General features: G+C 37.9%; 1 protein-coding gene across 3 annotated transcripts in view; it reads left to right on the forward strand.

Moving 5' to 3' along the window:
- Window positions 1–23,983, forward strand: part of Epb41l4a (erythrocyte membrane protein band 4.1 like 4A) — a 204,919-nt gene that overhangs the window by 135,546 nt on the left and 45,390 nt on the right. For all 3 annotated transcript variants that reach the window (XM_020186298.2, XM_020186300.2, XM_020186299.2), the window contains one exon: window positions 3,836–3,957. In XM_020186298.2, coding sequence (XP_020041887.1) covers window positions 3,836–3,957 — 122 coding nt within the window. The remainder of the gene's footprint in view (window positions 1–3,835; window positions 3,958–23,983) is intronic.

Consider the following 23,983-nt stretch of genomic DNA (forward strand, 5'->3'; position numbering starts at 1 on the left):
GTATTTGGTGACATAATTAGGAGGAAAGATTACTTGCCTTTTTATTGAGAAGAACAGCTGATAGCCAGAATTTGGGCTGTTCTTTCAGTTGTAGCACAAACCATTGCCTGGGTTAGAAAGAAAATATGCAAATCTATCTCCTTGTCACCAGAATGCAGCTAGAGAGAAGGCATCTGTCTTAGCATTTATACTATTAAAATTATAATTATGCTATTTAACATATGCTATAGTTGACTTCTTCAAACTTAGCCATACCCGATTTCTCAAATTTATTGAAATGCAAATGTTGTGGCTACTGGGGATTATTATTAGAAAGTTATTGGATTTTGCATATTAAATAGCATTTCTTCCAAGAAAGTAATTAAAGGTAACCTTTGCAGAATTGGAGGCTCTGCTAAATCTGTTTTAATTCCGTGGCTAATGTTAACTGCCTAGTAAATCTTAATGAAACCTGAATCTACGGAGGAAGCACTAACCTTTACCACCCTAGGAGGAGAGACGATCCATTCCCCCATCCAGAGTGTAGGCAGGATGGATCTTTGACTGTTGGCTGGTCACTAACCATAGACTATTTATTGTCAAAAGGTGACAAAAACCATCTTTTAATGAGCATAATATTCCTGTCCTTTTGTTTGAGACAATCTGGAGCTATCCTGGAATGAAAGCCCCTGGAGCACAAGACAGCCCTTCCTCACCCTGCAGGCTGTCAGGGCACAGAGTGGGGGTGTGGGAGGAGGAACAGCATAGCAGATGGCTGCGGTGTGTGAATGTGGGTGTCTTTGTACTTATGGGCATGCATCCATGGTGGTGTGTACGTGTGTTTTGTGGGTGTGCATGTGATGGAGGAAGACAGAGATCTAGTCTTTACATTTTACATCTAGTCTCCTGCATTTTAGGGCTTGCAAAATGCCAAGTAGTTTCTTATATCTTTTGGTGAAAATGACTTAAGAAGGGAAACAAATCAGACATTTTTAGTGATATGGGACAGTCAAATTTCAAAATTAATTGTTTTTGGGAAAGGCTGAGCTGAAATCTGACATTCTAATTCTCTTGTTTTTTATTATCAGGGACCAATAATCTGAAATGGAGGTTGATTAACTCTTATTTACTAAATATTGTATTATACATTGATTTCTCCTTCTCCAAGCCCCTTAAAAATTAACCTCACCCTTAACTGTTGTTAAATTTGTAGGGGATGCCTGGCTTTACTGTATGAATGAGTTGTGTGGAATTTATACTCTCTAAGTAAGAATAAGGTCTGAGACTCTCTCCTCCACCCTCCCCCCGGCCGCCGGGAGGGCTGGATGTACTCCCTGTAAGACTTCAGTTACAGGGACTTTCACATTTCATGAAGCATGGAGGAGAACCCAGGTTCTCACGAGATCCTCCTTAGCATCAGGTATTTTCACATGATACGCAAAACGACCTGCCAGGGACATATCATATCCCAAGTATAGATGAGGAATTGCAGCCCCCCCATATAGTAATTGAATTAAGGACCCTTAACCAGTAGGTTGGCACCTCTTCCCTCCTTCTTTCCCTCTCCCTCACTTTGAGGCTGAAAGGCTGGTGGCATTGCCACTTGGCGTGGAAGGGACATGTTCACCAGAGTGTGAGGAGAAAGGCAGTGGATGATGATGGAAATAGAACTCTGTCCTGTTACAACAGAGAGCCACTAGACACACAGAAGGACTCCAATCATCTCACCACTAGTCTCTGTTTGTGCTTGCCCATTATTTTTTGCTATAGGGAAATAACTTAGAATACTGTAAGAAAGAATAGGAGAAAAATATAAATGAGGAAAATGAGGCTGCAGAGAATTTTAAAAATGACTAACTGCTAAAGACCACACGGCTAGGAAAAGGCATTACTGTGTTTTCAACAGGGCTTATTATTTCAAAAGAAATGTCTATGTTCTGTTTCTTCTCCCATGTCACCCAACTGTTGGGGTCAGAAAACTTGTTCTAGTCCTGAGTCCTGTTCAACCTATGACAGATTAGTTTATGTTTCTGGACCTTAGGCTTTAATTAATCTTGTAATGTGATTTTCTCATTTCTTTGTTCCCAAGAGACAAACCATGAGGGAAAATTGAATAATAAAGTACAATCTCATTATAAAATATCTCAGTGGTTTGAGTATTGAATTATATTTTTATGGCAAATATTTTGTGCTCAGTGTCCACATCTTTTTGATAGCAGAGAAAGTCTGGTGTGAGTAGACTACATCTTCATACTCCAATTTATAGTCCATTTATAGTAACAGAATTTTGTTCATTCTGTAGAATGGTTTTAAGCTTTTCAGAAGTTTATGTTACCTTATATGCCTTGAGAAAAATAGTTATTCAAGTGCAAGCAAAGATGTCCTAGCTTGTTCGTGCCCCCTCCAGCTCTCATGGACGGACCATAGCCTCTTAACTCTCATGGCCACACATGCCAAGTGGCATCCCTGATTATCCTGATGAGGGATCATTTTAAATGAATGGTGCACGCATCTTTGTTTCTAATAAGAGCAGATAGTGAGGAGGGGAAGCAGTCACAGAAGCTTGTAAATGACAGATTTCATGCTGTAAGTGGGGAGATGTCCACCAGTATTTACTGTATAAATGTAGAATGATAAGAAAAAACTATTTTTCTGCCCACAGATGGCTCTACTTGCAGTGAATCATATTAGACATATAAAAATACATTTTTCCTGTACCTAAGTAATATTTCCCTTCATGAAATCCAGGGTCATTCACTGGCTCAAATTCAGCAGTTGTGGAATTAATTTTTAGTACAACTGAGTATCCACTGAAATCTAGCAAATGAAATCACACAATTTCTTGGGAAAATTACTTGAGAAGGATATCTCAGATGTTTTAGTCAACTTTTCATCACTGTGATGAAAATACCTGAGAGAAATCAACTTAAAGGAGGAAAGATTTATTTTGGCTCACGGTTTCAGGGTTTTAGTCCAAAGTCAGCTGGCTCCTTGGCTTTGGGCCTGAGGTGAGGCAAAATACCATGGTGGCAGTTAAAGTAGTAGGAGAGACTGCTAACTTCACCGAGACCAACAAGCACAGAGAGAAGTGGGTGGGGACCAGATGTATCCTTCAAAGGCACACTCCAATGACCTACCTCCTCCAGCTAGGCCCCACCTCCGAATAACCCATTCAGCAATAACCTCATCAGTGGATTAATACATAGATGAGATTAGTCCCTTATGATCAGCCACCTCTCAGTCCTGCTACCAGCTAGGGATTGTCTTCAACACAAAGCTTTTTTGAAGGACACTTCATATCCAAACCACAACACCAGCTCAGGGAAAGCTTGGGCTCTTGAATCCTCACGGAATCTCCAGAGAAGCAGTAGTCTGTGTGGGGTGGGAATAATAACTAGCTGATCATGTCATAGTATGGTTCAGAATAAAAACACATGGGGAATGCTGTACAGCTTACCATGTGAGTACAGCATGGAGATAGTCATGTGGAATTATTGTTCTGGTAGAGCTCAGCCCACCATGATTTCTTTATTCTTTAGTTGTAGAGCTGAGATCATCAGCATCCTTTATTTCTAGCCCATCACTCTACTTAATTGTGAATCTAACTCCTCCTTTAATAAACCCTGTCTCCCTGATTTTCCATCAGGAAGATCTTTTATCTAACATAATCCCCCTCCTATCATTTATTGCTGTTCCCTTGGATAATATCACAATGAGAACCAATTAAAAATCTATATATACTTACGGTCATTGAGTCTATGTATTTTTTTTTCTTTGCACATATTCTGATGAGTCATTGTATAATTTTGTGGCTGTGTGGTTTTACCTTTGCTAATCAAAATGTTGTATTTTCAAGTGGCAGAACAGCTTTGCAAATGAGCCGAGATCTTTCTGTCCAACTTCCCCGGCCTGATCAGAATGTGGCAAGAAGTCGAAGTAAGACTTACCCTAAGAGAGTAGCACAGACACAGCCAGCTGGTAAGTCATGGTGCTGGTAAGACATCTGTGGGACCTTGAGTTTTCTTTTAGGCTGGGGACGTAAGACACGCTCAGGATGTGACTATAGCCCTATAGTTTTGGGTTTTTTTTCCCTTTGCCCAGTACAGGGGTTTGAACTCAGGGCCTCAGGCTTGCTAGGCAGGTGCTCTACCACTTGAGCCATGCCCCCAACCCTTTTTGCTTTAGTCATTTTGGGGATAGGGTCTTATGTTTTTGCTGGGGCTAATTTGGACCACAGTTTTCCTTTTTACACTTACCACATGGCTGGGATGACAGGCCTGTGCTACCACGCACAGCTATTGGTTGAGATGGAGACTTGCTATCTTTTTCCCTCGGTTGGCCTTGAACTGTGGTCCTCCTGATGTCTACCTCCTGAGTAGCTGGCTTCACAGTCTTTATTTTTAATACTGTTTCAAATTTGACCTTGGAAATGCCCAAGCAAGCAGTAATTATTGATAAATAAATAGTCACTCGAATCAGCATGATCTGCTTAATGATTATACTTTCTTTTTGAAGGGGTTTTATTTTAAATAAAATTTCTACTGAGTAATTTCTTAGCTTGGTGGCTATGAGATTGAATTGAAATAATCTCTAGCAAAAGTCTTAAAAAAGTAGCAATGTTGACATAACTAAATTTTTGTAGAATCCAGTTGAGTTTTTTGTTACTGTGAGTCTTCTATTATGAAACAGAATATAGGAAGTGCATGAAATACACACACATACATACATACATACATACATACATACATATATAGTATACACATGCAGGTTAACATAACTAGAACTCCAAAATTCCCTCAAGGGTATTTCCCTGATCGTATTCTCACTGTATTGTCTCCTCAGTCAGAGGAAAGTCCTGTCCAACTTGTGATAATTATTTCCATTTTATGATAATTTCTACTTATGTAGCCTTTCCCTGAGCAAGTTTGGACAGCTCATGGTATGTATTCTTTTGTGTCTTGGTGCTTTTTGTCAATTTTATAAGTAGTGGGTCCTAAAGTGCATTCATTTTTCTTGCTGTGAGTATCCTGGTGATTGTCAATTTTTCTATTCTGTTGGTCATTTGGGATATTCAGATTTTTATGCTTTTGATGCAGATTATTTCTTTAATAAAACCACATATACCATCAGTTTTCATCTATATGTCCAGTTCTTAAAGTTCACAGAATTCTACTATAAAGTAATGCTGCTAACTAGGCTGTGGCTTGCTGGGATCACACATGTCTAAACTTCTCCGAGCCTCTTCATATACATTTCCTTTGAGCTCCACAGGACCCTATGAGGTGGGGCACAGCAAAAAGCATGTTCCCCTTTTACAGATGAGGAAGACATGGTCCCAGCATTTATACAGAGGTGGGGACTCTCTTTATAGGGATATGCCTGGGTCTATCTATTATATTAAGTAAAATGAATACAATTTTTAATAGCAATACTTAGGAAATGAACACTGTATGAATATTGATACAGCCTTATGACATTCATTGCTTCTTTTAATCATCATGTCAAGCCTAGGAAGAAAGAGTATGAATTTGTTCTACCATCCTGGGTGTGAGAATGACACCTGTCTTATTTCTAAAATCAATTTAATCTGACTGTAGACCCTTCCTTTCATTGGGCTGGGAGGACACAATTCTTTCTGATGGTTCACAGTGGCAAAAGTAAAGCATGATTTAAATTTGTGGTAGATTACCTTGGTATATCAGTACTATGGTTACTCCCATTCAGATGGTGAGAGGTTAGTCAAGACAGGTTAGTCAAGATTACTGTGGAGCAAGTTCAGGGTACACTGCTTACCATATTACCTGAGTACAAACTAACAGAACAAACAAATTATGGTTAGGTAACAAGGTACAAAAGAAGTCTAGAATTCGTAGTGAGCTGATTCTCCAAGGTGCAATGAAGATGCCTGGAGCAGATAGAGCCTTGACTCGGCATTCTTCACTTCCACCCACCTAAGGGACCACAAAAGGCAGCTTGCTCTGGTGCTCTGGTTTATAAACCTAAAGGGTCAAGTGAGTCACTGAGCTAAAGTTTTGAAGGACACCATGCCTGGTTCCAGGGGAGAGAGAAGCAAGGCCCAGGCTGTCCTGGGCAGTTAACTTCCTAACTCAAGATGTTACATGCCCTGGGAGGACAGGAATATGGGTTGGGCTGCTTCAGTCAGTTCCTCTCTATCTCAGGATATGGTATTCCCAACACATTTTACTGTTATTCTTGAGAACTGTAGGCATGAACAGAAGGAGAACTGTGTTAGTCCAAGGCCACCCAAAGAACTTTCCTGCAAGTACAAAATAAGTAGGTATCGTAGGTAAAAAACTCTAGTCTTCTAATGCTTGGTCTTATGCTTTATCTTAATGCTTTGTATTTTTTTATCTTAATAGACCTAAAATCCCATTTAGATCAATGGTACTAGAGTTATAATTAACAACCAGACTTTTAAATCCTGTATTTCTGAACACCATGCTTGCTTCCTAAATTTATTCTGAGACCCACTGAGAGAGTATCAAAAGTGTTCACCTCTTCATATAAACATTTCATTCTACTTGCAATGCAAGAATGGCTCATGCTCTTTGAATAGACCTGGGTAGGTTGTCCGTTTCTTGTCCTCAGGTACTCCTATGAAAGTATCTGGAAATACCTGCCTTCAGAGCACCTCTTTTTTCTTTTTTTTTTTTTCGGGGGGGGTCTCCTTGGAAGTCTAAACACTTGAAGCTGGATTTAGGGACAAGGTCTTTTTGTTTTTGTTTTTCTCATGGGTTATGTAACTCCAGACAAATATAGTTTTCACAGAGCAACCTGGGACAGAATTGAGTTGTTGGTCCTGACCCAACCCAAAGCCAGCTTCTCAGGCCGATTCTGCTCTGCCATGGTGGATATGAAAAGAGCCTGCAGCCTGCCTATTGGGTTTAAATTATTAATACAGATTCCTTCTATAGAAGAAGGTCTCCTCAGGCTATAGGTGTCCTTTTCTGGGGACAGTGTCCCAGCATTAGGAGGAGGGTCTTTTAAAAATGTGACATGTATTATGCTTTTATCATTACAAAAATATATAAAAATACATGCTTGTTTTTATAAAATTTAGAAAACTTAGAATCTTCCCTCTCAAAAAGAAGAAAAAAATCTTTCATATCTAACTGTATCTCCTGGCATTATTATAAGCTGTTACTATATTGCAGTTGTTTGTATATCTTTTTAAAAGTGGTATAATAATACTCGCAACTGCTTTTGTTTAATATATCATGGATATGTTCTGTATTTCTGAATATTCTTATATAGTACCATTTTAATGCTTATTTGATATCCTGCTATATAGATATAATAGCTATGACATAACTTACTCAACCAATCTCTAGTTCTTGGGTACTTATGCCATTTCAAAATTTTGAAAACTATAAATATAACTGAAGTATAAAAATCCTTGTAGTGAATCCTTAAGCATTCATGACTATTTATAATGTATGTTTTAAACAGTGGTGACTATCCATCATTTTTATTCTAAAAAGAGGATTAAACACTAACACTTTTTATTAAAAACTAACACTTTGTTATAGTCACATTTCACTTTGATTTCAAATTACTGTTAGCCTGAGTTTGCAAGTCTGGGCTCCATATGGCCACGTGTTCTGGTGACCCTCCCTGTGACAGTGTGACCATCCTGGGTGTGAAAGACCATTTAGAAATGCCAGTGATCCAGGGTTTCAGTTGCTGTCACGTACATGGGAAGGATGGCATGGGATTAATTCTGTTCCATTTTTAAAATGACATTTTCTTGTTCCTGTATTTCAGACATGCTCTACATTGAGCCTCAATTGACTGTGGCTGGTGGAAAGCCAGACTAAGGCATTTCCCACTCTTGAGATGGTGGTGGGGTTTTAAGTCAGAGTAGAATATTTGAAGAGGGCCTGCTAGTGTTCATCAGCCTTGGTCACTGCTGTGCTTTTTGTCCAGTCCCACCAGTCCCCATGAAGACAGGCAGTCTGTGCGAGGCTGGTCTGAGTGAGTGAGGGGTGGGGTTGCTGATGAGGCCGGGAGCTTCCTGGGCTCAAGGTCTGGCCTGCCCTGTCCCTCTTCCTCCTATCTTGGCTGCTCCACAGCACAATCTTCCTGCCCCTGTGACTCATTCATGGATAACTGGGCAGGAAGGGGACAATTTATTAGAAGGTTTATACTGGGTTTAGGATTATAGCTCAGTCATAGAGTGCTTGCTAAGTGAGGTCCTGGGTTTTCTCCTTAGCATTTAAAAAAACAAACAAAAAAAAAAGCTAAAGGGAAACAAAAATATCTCCTTAGTAAATTATTTTGCCATAGTTACTTAAATTTTTATTAAAAAAATTAACAATTAAAATGGTAGAAAGCTGGTTTTTAACAATTTTTAAAACAAGAATATTTTATGACTTGTACTGCATTTGGCAGAAATGCTAGTTTAAGAAGATAGATGATTTTTTTACTCTAATAAGGCCAGGTATTATTTCTAAATAATAATTATTTCTAAAATAAAAATTTAGATCTACATTTTTGGAATCAGTGACATATTTTCACCTCTCTTTTAACATATATTATGAAAAACAAGTTGTGATAGAAAGGAAATTGTTATTTTTGGTTAGATTGTATAATTAATTTATAGAATATGACTTTTTACTTTAGAAGACATTTTTTTGTTTCTTCTAAAGTTAAAGAATTCAATCTGACCAGATGACTGCTCCCCTTAACCTGTAGTGCAGCTCTAAGTATAAAAAGCCCTTTATTTACCTTTCAATCAAGAATAATAAATGCCTGGTAGCTTAAAAAGCCATTGTATTTAGAACCTGCCAAGTTTGGGCCTTGGCACCTGTATGAGGAAGTACATTCCAGAGTCAAGAGCCTGCGCCCAGCAGCCCACTGCCCCACCCAGAGGAGTTCAGCCCCAGGGCAGGGAGCCAGAGCATTCCTGCAAATCAGAGCTGCCTCCATGGAGCTCTGTGTTAAGAGAGAAGAGTGATGGCAGGTGGGAAGTACAGCACTTTCTCTGATGAGGTCTTGGCAACTCAATCAGGTGGATTCTTGTTTGAAGAGTCTCTGCTATGAGTAGGCAATAAAGAAAGAATATTTGATACCATCCATAATTAGCTAAAAGGAAAATAGTAGACCAAACCCATTGCAATGGATAGATAATGCTCTGATTACCTCATGTGACATTTTAATTTCTTAAGAATATTCCATGGGTAGACACAGAGATGAAATAGTTGCAGCATCATCTTTGACTTGAAAAGCAAGACAGGATGACGTTTTGGCATTCCTGTTCTGGCTTTGTGGAAGGAGCCAGGAACACCATGCCTGAAGGGATGCGGAAATGATCTCTGAGTAAGAAAGCTGTGCTCAGTGTGCAGGCAGCCAGCTACTGCCTGGGCAAGCCAGTTGTTTGTTATCAAGAGACTGAACCAGTGTTGACAAATCTTTCAGTGTTCCAAAAGTACCAAACCTGGATACTTATGTGAAGTTTCTAGAATTTAAAATATTGTCAATTAATTTCATTTAACAATATCTGTGCTAAACTGAACATGTCTGAGTGACAAGTTTGGCTTGAAGGTTGCCTCTTTGGAAATGCTGATTGGCAGTGCTGGGATGAATGGCAGGTCTACCACATGGCCAGAAGATGCCTTTACTGACCCTGGGCTCACAGAGGGCTTCTCTGCAGGCCCATGTGAACAATACTACCTTTGCCTTGAATACTCCCCAACTCTTGGCAGGAGCACTTACAGTGACTAGGGCAGTCACCCAGCTCCAGGTGAGGATGGTGCCGAATAGCTTGTGACTCAATAGCAAATGACTCACTTGGAGTGGCTCACCAGCACCTCTGTTGGTGATCTGAAGTGGGTGCAGTCAAAACAGGAAAGACAGAGCAATGCTTTGATATAAGTGAAGTACCATTTCACTTGATGCAGTATAGTCCCGGGCTACTGAAGCCAAGTTAGTTTGTGATTATCAGATCATCTTGTTAAGCCAGAAGAAAGGCAAGCGGTGTGTTGTGGAGACTAGTATATCAGACCAAGACAGTGTGGACCCAGTAAATCTGGAAGATGGATTTGGTAAGTTTAGGGTTAGCTTCAGTCACCCATATATTAAATGTGCAGTATTATAAAGGCACTTAGCCACCCTTAGCCCTGAAGCCTTTCTTAATCTATCAAATGGAGATACTACTCCTGTCCTCCTGAGTTGTTGTCAAGGAGTAGTATTTGAAATGTATCCCTTTGGGCATTTCTAGGAACTTAATACACTTTAGTTTCCTTCTGCTAAACTAAAAGGATTTCTTTCTACACACAATGAGAACCAGTCTGTAAATCTACCTGTCAGTGTTTGAATTCTATTTATAATAATAGCATCAACTTTATATACAAAGGATAATATGATTATATTGAGGAGCAGTGGGCTGTTGAGAGTAAGAGAGGGCAGAGATCATTTAAGTTTAGTGAATGGGGCTTGGGAAGGAAATTGGGTACTTTCTCTTTATTCTGGAAGATTCAGTATAAATAGGGGGTAAAGTAAGTGGGCAAGTTGAAGCAAACTGTGTAGGTTCTTTCGCCCTGCCTGCCTGGAGGTGTTAGCACCCAGGGTGGCTGTTGGGAAGTATTAGGAGCACAGTTAGGGATTGTCTTCAATTCCTACTTTTCAGCGTAGCTTTTAGTTCAACTTATTTTCTTTTAATGGTGATACGAAAACACATAACATTAAATCTACTCTCTCCACCATTTTAAGTGAAAGTCTCGTAATATTAAGCATAACCACAATGTTGTACAACAGATCTCTTGGAACATTTTCATTTTGAAGTACAGAAACTTATTACCCACTGAACACTAACTCCTACCCCCTTGCTACTTTCTCTTGTGACCCTTCCCTCTTCCTCACTCCAAATGCTCATTGTTCTCCATCTCCCTCTGCATTTTCCGTAACTATGAATGAAAACAGCAAAGTTCTTACAGCATATTTGGAACAGCAAGGAGATTATGTGATGATTTTAAAGTTCACATAATTAATCATCCCTTTCTGTGGAAGGTGGTTTTCCCTATTTGAAGTAAGTAGTCATTAGTACTACCTGAGTGTATTTTCATGTCCAGTACACAATACAAAGAGAGAGGACAAAGAAAGGGCTTAGAGTTAGGACACAAAGTTGTTGAGTGAGGAGTACCCAGAAGCCAAGACTCTAGATTAAGGATTTCACCAGTAAACCCCAGTCTCTGAGTTGGTCCAGAAAGTTATTAGAACAATGACTTTACCTCTATAATATAAACAAAACTTTTACTTTTTGTCATCACAGAGACTTGAAATTATGTAAACATCGGGTAGTAGGAAACTGGTCTATTGAAACAATACATATGCACATAGAGCAAATACTATGTCTCTGTTAAAAAGAAACCTGAGAGCAGGATTTGAACTTGTGTTGGTCTGATTGCACAGGCTCACAGTACTTGCCATTAAAGGCCATGTCCCATGAGGAGCCCACCAAGGAATTCCAAGGGAGAGGAATGTTAATTGTGCCTGGCTCTATACTAGACACTCTACAGAAGTAGCTCACTCATTTTAGAAATGCTATGGTTCTCAGTGTTCAGGTTAGAAAGTAGAGGATGGGACTGGTCCAGAACCACAGACCTGAAGTTTGGACCTGAGTTAACAGTCTGCACTATAGAGTGGAAAAACTAAAAATATAGCACACGTATATCTCCAGGGTACAGTACAAGCAGGGCAGAGAGGGCAACAAAAGAGTGAGAGTCCTGGTGATGTATAGTATGCTACCATTACATAAGAAGACCAACAAAAAATCGGGTGGAGGTGCATGCATACAGACACACTTCAGGCAAGACAAAGGACAAACTAGCAATAGTGGCCTTTGGGAAGGGTTTCCGAGAGAATGGGGGTTGGGAATGGGAGAGAGATTTGTTCTCTGTTGAATTTTTTCCATTTTGTAATTTTTAAAAACCTTGTAAATGATTGTCAGGAATGCATTAAGCTCATAAAATGGTTTCAAATGCACATTAAAGTTTCCAGAAGAGACAGTCTCGAAAGGCTAAAAGCTGATGTTATACTAGGAAGCATGCAATGTGATTTAGAGAGAAAAATAATGGAACAATACCAGACCAATCATACCAAACTCAAATGTAACAGATACAACCTAAGTCTTCAAGAGAAGGAGTGTAAGGCACATTTTATACCTGGACACATTGATCCAGTGTTAAAGTGTAGCAGATTGGCTTGCTTTATTTCAAAGAACAAAGGCTCAAGTAGAGTCCTTGCATTAGAGACAGTAGAAGAATTTTGTTGCAGGCAAGGAAGCCAAGACCTGAAGAGGAGAAGTGATTGGCAAGTGTAACTAGTTCAGTTACTTGAGCATATCTGGATGAGAATTACTAAGCATTGAAGAATGTTTGGAAAAAAAAGTAAAAGGATGAAAAGAATGGTAATGTGACAGCTCTCCCACCTATTGGGCCTTTGATGGATATTGTGAAGTTTGTATTTAATTCCTCTGGGTCAGCTGAGGATAGGAAAAGGAAGAAATTAATTCTCATTCAAGGGAATTAGAACAAAACATTCTGACCAAGCGCTATTGTGTGAGTGGCTATGGAGACGATTTCTAGAAAATTATCTGAGTGTTAATCTTTGTTTTGACAGAGTATGATTGTGGCTCTTCTTTTCCAAAGTGACAAATCAGAATTAGATAATCTATTGGAATATGATTCATATCTGTATTCCTGCTTTTTCTTCACCCTGAGTGTAAGAACATCTGCTGTGAGGGAAACTTAGGTAGCCTGTTCCTAATTAGTTAAGCCTTTGCATTGAAAAAGGCTTATGGTACAGGGGTCAGTGAGGAAGACAAAAAGAAGAGCATAGAGTTGTACCTGATTTGAATATCTCAGGTTTCCAGGTATAACTTGGCTGTGACCTGTGACATGTCACTTAACATTCAGAGTTTGCATCCCATTATCCCTAAACTAAAGGAACTGGGTTTATAAACTTTAAAGCTCCCTCTTCTCCCTAAAATTCTCTCCTACTCCCTCTGGCTTACCTGTCACAGAGTTGGACCAAATATGAAAAAAGATGTAAAAGAATTTTCTGAAAAAAAATTTAATGTATGGTCTTTATACTACTTCAGAAGTCTCACAGATTTGTGAAAAACATCTTCCCAGGTTATAAAATATTTTGTGTTGGAAATATACAGCATTTTTATAGTCTTTAAATATATTAAAAATCAAATGAAACCCTTATTGACAAAGTGTAGTTGTAACAATCTTTGCTTCAGTGCCACTTACAAATTATTCATTTAGTCCAAATTGACTAGATGAATCTGACATTTTTACCTCTTTGGTTAACTCATAGATAAAAATTAGTGCTGTCTTGCTGGGTAAAAATCCACAGGGAGACATTCCTTTCTAGAAAAGTTGGCATAGCTTTGTCTTTGCCTTTGACTTCTGTGTGACCATTGCTACAAACTAGTCTTTTGTTGAACCTGCTTATACTCTTGGAAGTCAGCAGTGGGAATTGGTTCTACCTGGGCAGTTGTTTGCTGTCACTATTTTTGGTGCTCTGTCTTGGTTTTACTAACCTGTTAAGCAGATGTCCCTGTTTTCCTACTCCTTTCTTCTTCCTGTGAGGAATGGAGGGTGTCTTTCAGCTGTTTGAGATTCTGTTTTGGGACAGATATTCTTGAACAGATGGTAGCTGTGATCCCACAGCTTTGCTTTACTATCAGGTTCAGGATTCATTGTAATGGTTTCCATGTAGGCATTTTGTTCAGACTTTGAGAAATCTGGGATGGATTTCCATGGCTCTGTTTGTCTTACTTACTGACATCAATGTGGAAAATGTTTTGCGTTCCCAGAGTTCAGGTTATTTTGGTAGGTGTAGGGAGAAGAGTTGGTGAGGCAAGGGAGGAGAATGAGGTTCACTGCAGAGGAGATGCCCTGCTTGGCACTTTGAATATTGTGTTATGCAGATCTTGGGACTAAGAGTCCCAAAAGGGTAGAAGGGACAGCCCTCTGTAACTAGGGCCTCATTTGGCATAAGAATGGGCCATCTCATGAATCCTCAAAACAGATTCCTTGTCCAAAGAAGTTAAATTGGGATGCAGCAGATGAGTCTCTTAACTGTATAAAGCCAAGCATTTGGAGGCTGCTGTTATATTCCAGGTACCAGGTACACTTCTGAACAGAGAAGATGGTTTGCAAAGAAACAAAAATGAAATTGGCTCTGAAGGAGCACACAGTTTTGAGAAAAGAGGGGAAGGGAGACTCTGTCCATGAATTCTAGTCTGAGACACTGTGGCTGCTTTACCATCATTCTCTAATTTGAGCTGGTTTCATTACTGGATATAAACCTTTTAACAACCCTGTAAGGGAACCTTTTTAACCAATGAGGAAATGAAAGCAGTTGTTTAAGAAACTAAGTACTTACTTGTTCAAGGTTGCACAGATAGTAAGATCAGAGCAGAATTTGAGCCCTGGTCTTTGGAATGCTAGTGCACATGCTTGCAAAGTAAATGCAAAATTAAGAAGGTGGAAGGTCTAGAATGATTTAAAAATATGCATCCCTGTTTTTCCCTTATTGTGTGATTTCTTTACTTTAGTAAATCCAACTGGTTTTAGGAGATATACTTGACATGACAATACCTTCTGCTCACTTATAAAGGAGCTGCAAGTCAGCCTGTTTTTATATCAATCCATTTTTAAAAGATAAGTTTTGTGTAATTTGGACATTTTACCAAGCAAAGGGGGGGGGAAGGGCAGTAATAGTGTTAGTTGCAGTGAGCATTGGGCAGCTATAGAATCAGGTGCAAGAGTGTGTGTTCATGTCTGTGTTTCTTTGTTGATTGCCTTTCCTATTCTGCATTGAAGCTGGTGCTTATTTTCACTCTGTAAAAGATTTATTAGTATATAGCAAGTCTGGTTAGATTTTCTCTGAAAAGTTAATGTGTTAACTCTTCTGGAGAGTGTTTAGCATTCCAAGCATATCTGCCAAAATTAGAAAAGCAAGGAAAACTAAAGGCCTATTATATGTTCAAATTAAAGTCATAGCTTTAGTGAGTTACCATAAATGATAACTTTTTTCTTTCCATTCTTATTCAACAATAATTTATTGAGCATTTCTTTGGCATATTACTCTATTCCATGAAACACAGAAAATTGAATAAAACTTGGCCTCTAACCTATTGGCATAGAAGCTTAGTCATCTAATGATAACACAGCAGTTCTTTATTTAACACTTATTAAATGCAGTGCTAAGGACTGTCTATAAATTGTCCAATTTAATCCTCTATTCACTATATATATATAGCTGGTGATATCCCCATTTTGCAGATGAGAAGACTGAAGCCCAGAGAAGTTTAATAACTTATCCCAAAATCACGAGATCAGTTGACAGTGGGTAAAGTGGCAGAACTGAGAAACAAATCTAGGGTTTGTATGGTTTTCAGTCTTGTATATTTAACCACTTTGCAAGACTAGAGAAGCAGAGACCTCATTCAGTGCAGGCAGGATGTGTCAGGTGTCACAGAGTTGGTACTGAAGGGGTTGGAAGCATCCAGAAGGATAATTTGTTTATAACCTCAGGCAATCTGTGGTGAGACTGTGAAGGAAGGGGTTTTTGAAGGATAGAGTAGGGCAGTAGGTTAGATTTAAAGCTGGGGTATGGGTCTCCTGGGGTGGAGTGTGTAGGGGGAAATAGTAGTTTTCTTTTGTCCATCCTTAGATTCATGGCTGAGACCTATGTGGCAAAAGACAGATTAACAAGAGAAAAATCATTCAGATTTGTTTAATAGAAGCTTTATCTTGACACCTTAACACCCAGAAATGAAGAGCCAAAGAAGAGGGAAATCTGTATATGGACAGTCCTGCAAAAGTATGATTAGAGGATAAAAGGACATGATTTAATTGCAATAAACTGAAGTCTTCAGGGGAGGAAGGAAGGAAAAAGTCAGAAGCTTTATGGTTTGCTTCATAGGGAGAAGGGTTTGTGTGTGTGTGTGTGTGTGTGCACACGCGTGTGTGCGTGTGTACGTGTGTGTATGAGAGAGAGAGAGAGAGAGAGAGAGAGAGAGAAGCCCAGAGCCAAAAAACTTTTCTTGTTAAAATCTGGAATAAGATAAGATTGCCTACTTTCACCAGTTTTATTTAACATAGTACTGGAAATTTTAGCAGGCAAAAGAAGGAAAGAAAGAGCATCCAAATTGGAAAAGAAGTCAAATTTCATTGTTTGCAGATGACATGATTTTGCATATGGAAAACCTCAGACTCCACCAACAAAAGCTGTTAGAACTAATGAATGAATTCAGCAAACTTCCAGGATACAAAATCACCATACAAAAATTAGCCACCTTGCTCTATACCAATAGTGAGTTATCTGAACTAGAAGTCAAGTAAGCAATACCATTTACAGCAGCTAAAAAATAAAAATATCTAGGAATAAATTTAATAAAAAGATAAGAGATCTCTACAATGAAAATTAGAAAGCATTGATGAAAGAAATTGAAGACACAAAGAAATGGAAAGACATTTGTGTCCTTGGGTTGGAAGAGTTAATATTATTAAAGCCTCTATAGTATTCAAAGAGATTTACCAATTCAGTACAATCACAGAACTAGAAAAGACAGTCTTAAAATTTATATGGAATCCTCCCCCCACCCAGTAGCCAAAGCCATCTCGAGCAAAAAGAACACAGAAAGAGGCATTATAGTATCTGACTTCAAAACATTCTATATACAGTGCAGCAGCCCTGAGACCCTGGATCAATACTTAGCCTAGAAGGGGGAAGAAAGGTAGAAGTAAAACAAAGCAGAAAACAAAAAACAAAGCCCTGCATGCTATTGGCATAAAAACAGACACACAGACCAAACGAACAGAATTGAAAACCTAAAAGTAAATCCATGCATGTGCAGTAAACATTTTCAACAAAGGTGCTAAGAACACATACTGGAGAAAGGACAGTCTTTTCAACAAATAGTTTTGGGAAAATTGAATAGCCACATGCAGACCCTACACTTCTCAAGTGTTACAAAAATCAACTCAAATATATTAAATATAAGACCTGAAACTATGAAAGTACTAGAAGATAGGTGAAATGCTTTAGGATGTTAGAATGAGCAGCATTTTATTTATTTATTTATTTTTGTAGAAGAGCCCAAGAGCATAGAAAACAAAACCAAAAATAGACAATTGGTATCACATCAAACTAAAAGGCTTCTGCACAGCCAAGGAAACAATCAACAGAGTTAAGAGATAATCTTAATTATCTCTAAATATTGGGAGAAAATATTTATAAATAGCTGATCTGACAAAGGACTAATATTTAGAATATACAAGGAACTCCAGAAACTTAATAACAAACAAAACAAACCCCAGACCAAGCCAACCAAAAAAACCCCAAGTAACTTGATTAAAAAGTGGGCCTTATATCTAAATAGGTATTTCTCTAAGACATAGAAATGATAAAAGAAATATGAAAAAAATGCTCACCATTACTAAATTATTAGGGAAATGCAAATCAAAACCACAATGAGATAGTCACCTCACCCCACTCAGGATGGCTATAATCAACAAAGACTGCAGAAAGGCTGGGTATAGGCTTACATCTATAATCACATCTACTTGGGAGGCAGAGGAGGAGGATCAGGGTCCCAGTGTGGCTTTGGCAAAAGTACAAGGCTCTATCTGACAAGCATACTAAAGCAGAGAGGATTGGGGACATGGCCCAAGTGGTAAAGTACTTGCCTAGCAAGCACAATGTCCTTGAGTCCCTGTTGATGGGACTGTAAATTAGTACAACCATTCTGGAAAACAGTACAGAGTTTTCTCAAAAAATTACAAATGAGACTACCATAAGATTTAGCCATCTCACTCCTGGCTATATAGCCAAAGGAAAGGAAATCAATGTCAGAAATACCTACATGCCCATGTTCACTGCAGCACGAGTCACAAGAGCCAAAAAATGGAAACAGCCTAATTGCCTCTGAACTGATGAATAGATAAAGAAGATGTGTTACATAGATGCCACGGAATACTCTTCAGCCATAAAAAATAAGGAAATCCTATCGTTTGCAACAACATGCAAGGAATTAGAGATTATTATGTTAAGTGAAATAAGTCAGATGCAGAAAGACAAATAGTGCATGATCTCACTCAAATAGGATCTAAAAAAGTTGAGTTTATACAAGTAGAGAGTAGAGTGGTGGTTTTACCAGGACCTGGGGAAGAGTAGAGGTGAGGAAGGGATGGGTAAATATTAGTTAATAGGTACTAAATTACAATTAGGAGCCGTAACTTCTAGTGTGATGTTGTACAGTAGGGTGACTATCAGTATAGTAATGTACATTTAAAAAAGCTAGAAGAGAGGATTCTAGAAGTTTTATCATAAATGACAAATATTTGGTGGTCAATACGTTTAACCTGATTAAAAAAATTATACAATATATAGAAGTATCATATTCCTCCATTTTTAAGGTTTTTATTTATTAGTTAAAATAAGTTTGATTAAAAAAAAACCTTGAAGCATAAACATTTTCCGGATGAAAAGTGGAAAGTGGAATTGATTTATAAATATAAAGGGGAAAGAATTCTATTAAATTTCTCACTGCTGACCAATTCATTTCATGTATTTTTAAAGTGGGTAATAGGTTAAATATTTTATTACATTAGATACATTTAGCAGAGTCAAGAAACAGTTCCATTTTAAAGTGTAGGTACTCTATGTTACAAATTACATTCATTGGTAGTATTTAAACTTTTGATGGAAAATGTTCTTAGAGACATACACTGAGGTCCAGAGTTTCTCAGAATTCTTTTATAATGATTATTTGTGTGGAAAAGTTAAAGACTACTGAGTTTCAGCCTCCTAGAGATGAGCTCAAATGGGGAAACAGACAAAAAACTTCCCAGTTTTCCTTTTTAAAAGCAATCCTTATATATATATATATATATATATATATATATATATATATATATATATATATATATATATATATAGTATTTACTTTATATAGTATTATAATGGCATCAAACAAAAACCTCTAAAGCAGTGAGTGGTGAGTGGTCCAGCATTCTCCTCTGAAACAGATCCAATTTTAGATCAGGGATGTAGCAATCCATCTTCCTCAGACCAAGAGAGCATAAACTGGGTTGGTGGAGGGGTGGGGGTTTGAAAGAAAGCTGATGGGGAAGGTTTGGTATATGTTGCTCTAAATTGTATGGCCCTGTTGGGGATTTGAGAGAGTTACCCGGAGGTACTATCAGGACAGGATGTGAGCATGTATTCAACTCTCTTCACTTAAATTGTGTTATTATATCATAATAAGAAAAATTTGGCATCCAACTACCTTAAGAAACTCTTGATTACAGCCAGCCTCACAGATAGGAGCTGTCATTTGGGCCCAAGAGGGCTTGAAGGAAAGACAGGTGTCTACTGCTTTACCACAGCTGCCATACCTTCACCACTGGTGTAAATTACAAGTGTTCAGGTAGTAGAACTCACTCATTCTACTCCTCTAAGGGCTTAGGAGAGTGAGTGAATGCCTTCCCAGGTTCACAGTGCCTTTTCTACACAAAGTAGAGTATTGTGGCCACGTCTCACTCACTATGTGTGCCTCTGGAGATCTGACAGAGGGGTGAGGAAGAAGTCCCTTTGTGTTCACCCATCTCACACCTTCAAGTTAATCATATTGACACTGACAAAAGTAGAGGGCATGGAGAGTGCTGAGTCAGGGAAGAGGAAACTGGAAGCAGGCCACCTTGGGCAGGGGTCTGCCATGCACAGATGGGTTTTCTTAGCATCTTTCCAACCCACGCTCATCTTCACAATCTACCCACCAGCGTGTCCGCAGAGGCCTGTTTGATCTTGTAGTTGACATGTATGAGTCAGTGTCTTAAAAATCTGTGTATTTATTATAAGGAGATAACTGTATTAGATAGCGTTCATGGAACTTTGAAGACAGAAACTCTTAAGAAAATTAGGGGTTTGGAAGCCTCTTTGAGATAAAGGAACCCATCCATGTCAGGCATTTGAAATTTAAATGGCTATCGGGTGCAGAAACATTTTTATTTTCCAAATGATGTGTCTTAAAATTCGGCTTTGTTTTATAATTCAATGAGTGTTTGTCTGCTAAATATAAAATCTTCCATGATGATAAGAAAAGATATATAAGATTTCCTGTTGGCTATTTTTCTGTTGGACCATAATTTGTGGTCTTAGAAAAGTAATATTTTATTTTGCTATTTGCTGTAGTCTCTGGCTTTTTTTTCTATAGTGCCCAGTCTGAAGTTGGTGAAACTAAAGTGAAGTGACTTTGTACTGTCAGGGTTAGAAATAAAGCTAAAATGTATCTCTAGTTATTATTTCACTCTTGATTCATGGACATCACATTTCTTGAGATAAGTTGTACTAGGTTAGATAGTACATCAGCTGGCATTTATTGAAATCTACATATTTATTTTGTTGGTAGTAGTTATAATTTGTCCTAAGCATTATTTAAAACCATTTTTAAAGATTAGGGAAGAAATAAAGTATGATTAAGTGAGATTGGGAATGCAGCTCAGTAGTAGAATGCTTGCCTGGCATGCATGTAGTCCTGGGATTGATAGCACCAAAAATTAAAAAAAAAAAGGATTAAGTAAGATAAAATTTAATCTGAGGGGCTGGTGGAGTGGCTCAAATGGTAGAGTACCTGCTTAGAAAGCATGAGCGTCTTGAGTTCAAGTCTCAGTAATGTCACACACAAAAAAAGAGGTTTATTTGGACTGGTAGAGTGGTTCAAGTGTTAGAGAGCCTTCCTAGTAAGCATGAAGCCCTAAGTTCAAACCTCAGTACCACCAAAAAATTTTTAATCTGAAAATTTACAAACTTACATTTGAGGGTTTAAAAAAGCAATCATGAATATATCACAAACAATTGTCCAGGAAATAGGAGCAAAAATTGTCAAATGGGACTGCCTTAAAAAGTTTCTGCACATAAAAAAAGTTATAATCGACAGACAACCTACAGAATGGGAGAAAAACCTTCACCATCTATTCAAAGATAAGGGATTAATATCCAGAATATACATAGAGCTAAAAAACTGAACAGCAGAGAGAGATGATGGGGGTTATGTAACTAATATACAATATAAGCCTAATTGCAATTGTCACTATGAATCCCCTCTAGTATAATGAATATACACTAATAAAAACTTATTAATAAAAAACTGGACAGCAAAAGAACAATCTAATAAACGGGCAAATGAACTGAGTAGACAGTTCTCAGAGGAGGAAATACAAATGACTAGTAAATATATGAAATAACATTCAACATCTTAGCCATAAAGGAAATGCAAATCAAAACTATACTGATTCCATCTTACCCGAGTCAGATTGGCCTTCATCAAGAAAACAGCAACAACAAATGCTGGCAACGATGTGGGAAAAAGGAATTCTCATAATAAACCCTCATGCAAGCTAATGCAACCTCTATTGAAACAAGTATAGAGGTTCCTCCAAAAACTAAAGTATACCTATCTTATGACCCCTTCATACCACTCTTGGGTGGTATCATGAATGGATAAAGGAATTAATATATATATTAATAATAATTACACATATACACACATATCCACATATATATGTATAACACAGAATATTACTCAGCCATAAAGAAAAATGAAATTATGTCATTTTCAGAAAAATAAATGGAAACCAGAGATCATCATGCTGAGCGAGATAAGCCAAGCTCAGAGGGCCAAATATCTCATGTTCTCACTCATTTGTGGAGCCTAGAACAAAAATGATGATGATGTTGGGACATGAATGTATATGGGGGACCTGGGGGATCAGTAGGAGTGGAAGGGATAAAGAAAAGGATAGTGAGGGGTGAAGAGGCTGGAAGCACGCCACATATGCATATGAAGACAGCATAATGAAACCAATACTATTTGAAAAAGGGGAAAAGAAGGAGGGGGAAATGGGAATATAATTGAGAGGTTGAACTTGTTCAAGGTATACTGTACATATATATGGAATTTATCACAATTATTATTATAATGTATGACTAAACCAAAAATAAAATAAATTAATTGAAAAAATATATCTTGAACCTTCTTTACTTGGTTAGCTATGTGTTATTTTCCTATATATCAGAATAATGTAGTTTCATTTGCCAAATATATATGTTTTCATTTTTTACATCACCCATTCACCTGCTGTTCCCACTCTGTAAATTAATAGCAATGACAACACTTTAGTAATGTCAAAGATTTAATTTAGGTTGACAAGTGTCACATTGAGTTATGAATTTTGTACAATTCATACTGCTTAAATGCAGATTGTTTTTGTAACTGAAAATGTATATGAACTCATCACCAAATCTTTTTTTTCGTGGTACTTCAGTTTGAACTCTCAGCGCTTTGAGCTTGCTAGGTAGGTACTATACTACTTGGGACATACTTACAGCCCTTCATCACCAAATCTTGGTATCACAGGATAACTTTTAAGAATTGCCTCAAGTCAAGTAGCTAAATAGGCTCTGAGAAAGTTGATTCTGTTTCTCATAGCCTCTCTTCCTGAACTGAAGGTGAGGGTCACTTAACATGGAGGCACTCGAGTGTGAACAGAGCCTAACACCACAAAATCTGGTAGTGGTCTGGTGCTCACAGTCTGGACGCAGGTGGGCGTTGTGTGTTGAAAAGGGAACAGATGAGACCCTGGAGCTCTAGCTGCTGGCATTGCAGTGTGGTCTGTGTGGGCCCAGATTCAGCTGTAGTGTCTACCAGTCCAGAAACACATATCACAGCCATGGGCTTGATTTGGTTCATTAATAAACTGCAGCAGTCCCTTGATAAACTTGCTCTTCCAAATTTGACCTGCTTCTTGAAACAAGGCCCTTTGTCTTTTTAATGTGAACAATATGTAAAATGAATCGGCCTTCTTGACTAATTCTAAATGGTTTCACTACAGTTAATGTTATTTTACCAAAAATAGAATATAGATTGACTTAGAAACCTTAATAACCACATGCCAGTGACTGATCTTTATTAAAGATATTCTGTGGCCAGGATTTAACAGATCAGTGTGCTATAGGAATAGGCCACTTTTAAAACTAAGAAGCAGCTCAGTCCTTCAGGATAGGATGCATGGTTGCATTTCTTCTTGACCCATAGCTCACATACCACCACATGTAGGGTTTTTTGGTTTGTTTTACTTTTGACACTTGTTGAACATGCCATCATTAGCCTAAATTTCCCATTCTAATGTAAAAAATGGTAGAAATAGAAACACATCTTTTCTGGGCAAGATACTGTGTTGGCAGCTGTGAGGGGACACAGTGATGTGTTCTTCATTTTATTAAGATTTAAGTTTCCATTTATTTGTAAAGTTAATGTTTTTATTGTATATGTTATAAATAATTTTAAAATGTAAATGTCTCTAGGTATTTCAGATAGGAAACAGCTTTTGAGTTTTGTCTAAAAGGTAAAGAATTGCCCTAAATGGGTTGGTTTTAGAAATGTAGGAAAATTGCCCTCCCTATTTTAATTCTTGAAGTGGTTGATGGTGAAATAACAGTTTACTTTGTAATTATTTGCTAAGCTGCTTATATGTGCATTATATTATTTTAAAAAATTTTGTGGTACTGGAGTTTGAACTCCACTTGCTAGGCAGGTGCTCTACCACTTGAGCCACACCTCTAGCTGTAGACAATGATTTTTTGATATGGCTAACAAAGAATAAGGAATAAAGACAAAAATAGACAAATGGGACTACATGAAACTAAAAGCTTCTATACAGAAAAAGAAAGAAAAAAATCAAGAGAGTAAAAAAGACAACTTACATAATGGGAGAAAACATTTACCAATATTTATCTGAAAAATGATTAATATCCAGAATGTATAAGGAACTCAAAAAAAAAGGTGACAGAAATCAAATAATCCAACTAAAAATATGGCCAAATAATCTGAATAAGCACTTCTCAAAAGAAAATAAGTGGCAAATTATGAAAAAAATGCTTAAAATGATTAGCCTTGAAGGAA

Source organism: Castor canadensis, chromosome 6 (genome assembly GCF_047511655.1).
Source record: "Castor canadensis chromosome 6, mCasCan1.hap1v2, whole genome shotgun sequence".
In the NCBI taxonomy this organism is placed as follows: Eukaryota; Metazoa; Chordata; class Mammalia; order Rodentia; family Castoridae; genus Castor; species Castor canadensis.